The sequence below is a fragment of the Pinus tabuliformis genome, chromosome 2_2 (genome assembly GCF_031772625.1).
Source record: "Pinus tabuliformis cultivar Carrire ecotype Pingquan chromosome 2_2, CPIR1, whole genome shotgun sequence".
Classification (NCBI taxonomy): domain Eukaryota; kingdom Viridiplantae; phylum Streptophyta; class Pinopsida; order Pinales; family Pinaceae; genus Pinus; species Pinus tabuliformis.
The window spans coordinates 577,075,552-577,081,637 of NC_142300.1; the positions used below are offsets into that span (position 1 = coordinate 577,075,552).

Sequence of the window (6,086 nt, forward strand, 5' to 3'; positions counted from 1 at the left end):
ACATTATTTAAAGTCATTTTCATTAGCCACGGTGGAAAATGCAACATCAGCCACATTTACTATTGTGATTGTGTTGGTTTTAAATATGACGATATGAATTTGAAGTTTAAATTAAATTTACAATTAATAATAATGTTTTTAATATGCTAGATATTTTGATTGAAAATTAACTCTGTTTTTTTTGTGTGTGAATGGAAGCATTTATATTAATCAAAAATCATGTTTTACATAAGCAATTTAGAAAGCTCCCCCACGAGGTTTGCTTAGTAGTCACCATAAACAATCTGGAGAGTCAACAATAATCCAAACAAAGAAACCAAAAGAGACAGGTTAAGCATGACCATGTAGCCAAGACAACGCAAGATACATAACTCCATTCCAACACTTTCTCAGCGAAGACATAGTAGAATAAATGTAACAACACAATTATTGCTAGTACTAAGAGATTCAAACACCACACTGGCAACAAAATTACCCCAACATACCATAAACACTACATGATTTCACCATATCACCACAAATATTTAACATGGGATGCCAAAATAATTTATCAATAGGTAATTTCATAAAATTAAGCAATACATGAAGAAGGAAGATCCACGAAAAGCGCAACAATACAATGATCATTAGGACACCACACTTGTAAACCAAACCAACATGAAGAGCAACAACACATTTGAGGCTAGCTAACATGAACAACAAAAAACAATAGTGCCCACCAAAACTCCCAACTCTCTGCAACACTAATAATGCTTGTGACTACAGCGTTTGAACCTGGGGGATTCAAAAAATTTCCATTCTTAGAGTTACTCGCAATGTAACCCTCTATGCAAGACAAATGGGAATCTAGGTTGTCTAAATCGAATTGTTGATTTCAAAGCATTATTTTAACATCCTCTGGGGAGGAGAAGGTATTATAGTTCTCCACTTGCTTATCTTTAAGGACTAGTCTCAATAAGATAAGCATTTGTCGATGCAAAGCTCACGAGGTCATAAATTATTTCTTCATGTTTCTATAGAGGCTAGGGCCAAGAATCCTCTTTAAAACATTGTTAAGCAACTTTGAGTTAGAATGAACTTGTCGTTCCACCCCATCTAGAGATTCCAACTCACTTATTTTCTTACTCAATTATGTAGGAATAACATCTAAATATGTAGCTATAGAATCATATGCAAAAGGTCTAACCCTTCTTTATCCCAGATAAATATTGCTACCTCTTCCTTGTCTATAGCACATTCTTTGTCTTGGAGGCATCACTGATGTGGAGAAGGGACACACTAAATGGCCTCGACGTGCAAAAGAACAAGAGAGGAGGACGAAACACACCAACTTGACACCCTAGACCTAATATCACCAAATCGTCTCCTAATATCCCTACAAGTAATTTAGAGCCTACCAAAATTACGGGAGTGACAAATGGAGACTCACCTCCTTCAACAGAAACCACATAGCCCAGTACCATGAAACATGCAACTCTACCGACACATGACTCAAAATAACATTTTCAAGAAAATCTAAGCAGTTAATTAACACGTGACCCAAAACATTTCCATAGGACTCCATAATAGAAAATAGACCAAATCTCACAACAACTATAATTTTCTAACTTAGAGCAATCCAAGAAAATAACATTTGAAAACTAATACACCAGAGAAACAAAATGGTTCGTCGAACTCTAAAGAAAACCAAGAAAAGTTGATTAACATGTGACCCAAAATATTTCCATAGGACTCCATAGTAGAAAATAGACCAAATCTCACAACAACTATAATTTTCTGACTAAGAGAAATCCAAGAAAATAATATTTGAAAACCAATACACCAGAGAAACAAAATGGTTAGTCAGCCTCTAAAGAAAACCAAGAAACACATAATAACGGACGGAGAGAGTAGCCCCAACAACACAAACTGCCTCAAGAATTGGAAAAACCAACCATCTAAACAACTCAAGGCAAAGGCATGAGAAATAACACAAGTGAAAATATATAGAAACATCACGAGCACAACACAAGCCCTGAAATAAGAACAAATTCTGACACAATTAAATCTCGAGGAAGCCAATGTCACACTTTCCACTTAACAAACTAGCAACTAGGAAAGGGAGTTTGAGGTCTTACCCTTACCTCCTCTCCAACATATGCCTAGAGACGGAAAAACGTCCAACATAACACACAAATAAAGAACCCAACCCTCTAAGTCAACTATACGCATGCATGCCCCGTTGCACAGACTCGTGTTGCGCCCCTCCATGCGATTAAGGCATAATTCCTTAGGGAGGTGGCCGACAGAGCACCCAACTTCATATCTCTTCAAAATTAACTCTACTAACACCCCCTTACTATTGGCATTTTAATTAATAATGAAATATAATTTGTTTTTTAAATTTTTATTTATTTAAGCAAATAACTAATAAAAATAAGTATAAGTTTTATATTTTTCATTATAATAATTTCATAAGGCATTGTTTAACCACTCTAAGAGTTTTGGAGCTTTTAGCAGCTATATATATATATATAATAGATTTTTGACTTTATATATGGATTCAACACTTTGGAAAATCCTGAAGCATTTGAATTATGGAAAATCACATCTTCAATTTATAATTTAAATAAATGGATTGATAGTGAGCAAATTAAATTAGGAAAATACCAAATTAAATTAAAAAAATTATCCAAAAATAAATAAACTAATTTAAACTGCTTTATTTATATATATATATATATATTAAATTTTAAATTTCTTGATGTTTTGCAATTTTAAATTTATTAATTCTATTAAATTTTAAATTTCTTAATGTTTTGCAATTTTAAATTTATTAATTCTATTTCAACTTTAAATTTATTATTCTATTTCAACTTTAAATTTATAACTTACAGTCCTGATATTTAAAAGATTTCAGAATCTCTATTTCTAAAACAAACGGGCCTATATGTGTAATTTCAAGATGACAGATCTGGAGTCTCTATTTCTAAAATATATGTGTGACTCCTGAAGGTTCAAATTTTGTTTAATGATATTAATTAAAGTTTGATACTGCAGCATTTGTTTAATAATATTACGCAAAGTTTGACACTTCACCAAGAACGAAAAGACACGAGAATATTGAAATATATTTGGACACTTTATTGAAGGAAACACAGTACATTATTGAAATATATTTGGACACTTTATTGAAGGAAACACAGTACATCCCATCCATTGGTGTTAATTATTGCAGACGAAAGGAAAAACATGTAGGCAAACGAGACAACCGAACAATTGAAACAAACAAAATCACACTTGTTCCACCCTCACAGCCTCATTCTGCGTTGTATGTCATCAGTTCATTCGACGGCAATTCTTTCGAATTTCTCCCCTCCTTCCGATGAGAGGGTTAATGTTTCCCATTCTCACCATCGACTCCGCGAACTGTTGGAAAAATTTCTCCTCGTCCTCCGCAAATGCAGAAACTAAGGCCGTGGCGGTGGAGGATATTTGATGAGCATCACCGTTTTGGTTGCCATAGAGCTCCTGGTCAGAGATCAGAAGTCCCCGAGAGCTCTTCAAGTCGGTAAAATAGTGGTGGTCAAATTTAGTGGGGCTAACAACGTCTAATGGAGACAATATGTTGTCTCCCCCGGATTTGGGGCATCTAGATTTCAATTCAGTGGAATAAGCCTTCTCCAAATTAGCATGAGTAGTCATGTAGAGCCTCTGTCTGAAGCTTACACACCGAGACTGACCGATGGTGTGGCCTCCTGCATTGCAATATTTTAAAATCAACAATGGGAAACAATTAACTTTATGAATTGATAATAGCAATAATATTACCTGAAAGTGCGACCAAGTCTACGACGTTGAGGCCATGGCGTTTGAACTTTGTGAGGAGAGTTTTGAGAGTGGAGTTGGGCGCGGGGATATCATGGTTTGCCCCGCTGAAACTCGCGCTTCTTGAGTCCCTTCTTCCCACGATGACATCCCACTTCAGCCCTCCGCTCTGCCAATGCCAACAATATAATCAATTATATACCTGTACAGATTCATGGATAAAACTAAGATATTTCCAAAATCTGCAATCGACATAAAAATATCCGTATATAACATCAATATAATAATTACCAAGACCACTGAATCTCTGGCTGCAATGGCAAGGATGTCAGCGCAAGACACAACCCCAGGGCATGCACTCTCTAGTTGGCTTTTGATTTCATCGACCACATCAAATCCTCTGATTGAATTGTTATTGGGGACTGCTGTCTTCTCTCCTTTGAAGCTAGGGGTATCATCCAGCAGCACCGACCCGTCACAGCCCTGAAGTAATCAGCATACACATTGCGATTAACATTAGGTTATTTTCTCGGAATTTACAATCGACATAAATATATTTTACTTATAATATATATACAAATAATACCTGAACTAAACTGTCATGGAAATGGAGACGAAGTATAGATATAATACCTGAACGAAGCAGTCATGGAAATGGAGACGGAGTAAAGAAGCTGCCATCCGAGACTCTCTTTCAACCGCCTTATCTACCACGGACTTGACAATGGAAAAAGCATCCGGGCAGGAATGGGCATAGAAATCTGGCCTTAAACCAACATTGCTAACAGCATTGATGCTACAGTCAGCACTGCCTGCCATTACCAATAGAATAAGCAGCTGGGTCAATGCAGTTACATTCCTAATGCTTAAAGGATTGTTGCTCCTTATATACTCCATAGTATTTTCAAATAAAACAACACCGCGAAGCAGATAATGAGCAGTGAGTAGAGATATTGAACCAGTGTGTGTAGTGTCTGTATAACGGGGCAATGGTTATGAGCTTGGTATTGCTTCCCCCATCACTATCGTCGTCTTATATATACACACGAACAATCTGTTTTCCTTCCAAACTTGTCGCGATTGTAACACTGCACACTCGGAGCAAAACAGCTCAGCATATCATTATTTTAGCGGTGATTCCTCAAAAAGCCAGCAGCTCCGGTAGTTTTTTTGTCTCTCGATTTATAATCTATTCGTATACCTAAGAGCAGCATATTAGATGCAACTACTCCATGTTCCATTACCAGTTTCATTCAAGTATTGTCAGGTCATGTGCAATCATCTTTTTGAAATCACTGAATGTTATCCTATGCATTTCTTTATTTTGCATCTGTTCTTTCTCTGCCTCTGTGAGGCTTTCTCGATCTATTATTGACGATTTACAAATAGTTTATCCTTTCTCTTTGACGATTTGATATGTTAAGATGGGTGGCCATGTGTACAAAGTTTTCGTGACTGCTGATAAGTCCTTTACATTTAAATTATTGAAAAACTTTTACCCTATTACATGCTTTTGTTAAATGAATGAAAGCGTGGGAAATGTGATTGTGCAGTTGAAGTTCGATTTAGTTTATCACACATTTACTTGTCTGTTTTCCGTTATTGGGAAAAACAAATATATATATATATAGTTGTTCAGCACAATTGCCATTGAAATTGTTCCTCATTCTTAAAACTAATTTCAAGAATGAATATTTTCATTAAGAATGGTGTTTATATTGAGAGATGAAATTGCCAAAGTCATTGTCAAGTATTTATATGGGATAAGGGATTGATTTCTTAATAATGATTTCACACTTATGTAGAGAGAATAAATTCATAATGGAAAATTGATTTATTGAAAATGAAAGCATACATGTATACTTGTCTAAAGTAGAAAGTAGGTAGGAGACAGATTTGTTTTGGTAATTTATTAACGTAAAAGTAAAACTATTTATTAACTAATCTGATACAAAATAATCTTGAAGAATTAATTAACATTCCCCCTTAATCTGTGACATGCCAAGTTACATTTTGATTTTTTCAAACTTTTCACGTCCTAGTGCTTGCCAAGTTACATTTTGATTTTTTCAAACTTTTCACGTCTGAGTGCTTTGGTAAAGATATCTACGATATGTTTTGAAGTAGGACAATGTGTCAGATGAATGACTTTGGCCTCTACATAATGTTGAATCAAGTGATATTTGGTGTTGATATGTTTGCTTTGATCATGAAATTTAGGATTCTTGGCCAATTGAATTGCATAAGAGTTGTCAATGAATAGAGGAGTTGAAGACTTT

The 6,086-nt window shown here is 35.2% G+C and overlaps 1 protein-coding gene across 1 annotated transcript; it reads right to left on the reverse strand.

The window, feature by feature from the left end:
- Positions 1–3,318: 3,318 nt before the first annotated feature.
- On the reverse strand, positions 3,319–4,704 carry LOC149193984 (peroxidase 49-like). The gene is made up of 4 exons (XM_089407499.1): positions 4,441–4,704; positions 4,099–4,290; positions 3,811–3,976; positions 3,319–3,737 (listed from the first exon to the last, which is right to left on the reverse strand). The coding sequence occupies exons 1-4, from the start codon at positions 4,702–4,704 to the stop codon at positions 3,319–3,321; spliced, it is 1,041 nt and encodes a 346-aa protein (XP_089263625.1).
- Between the last annotated feature and the right edge of the window lie 1,382 nt (positions 4,705–6,086).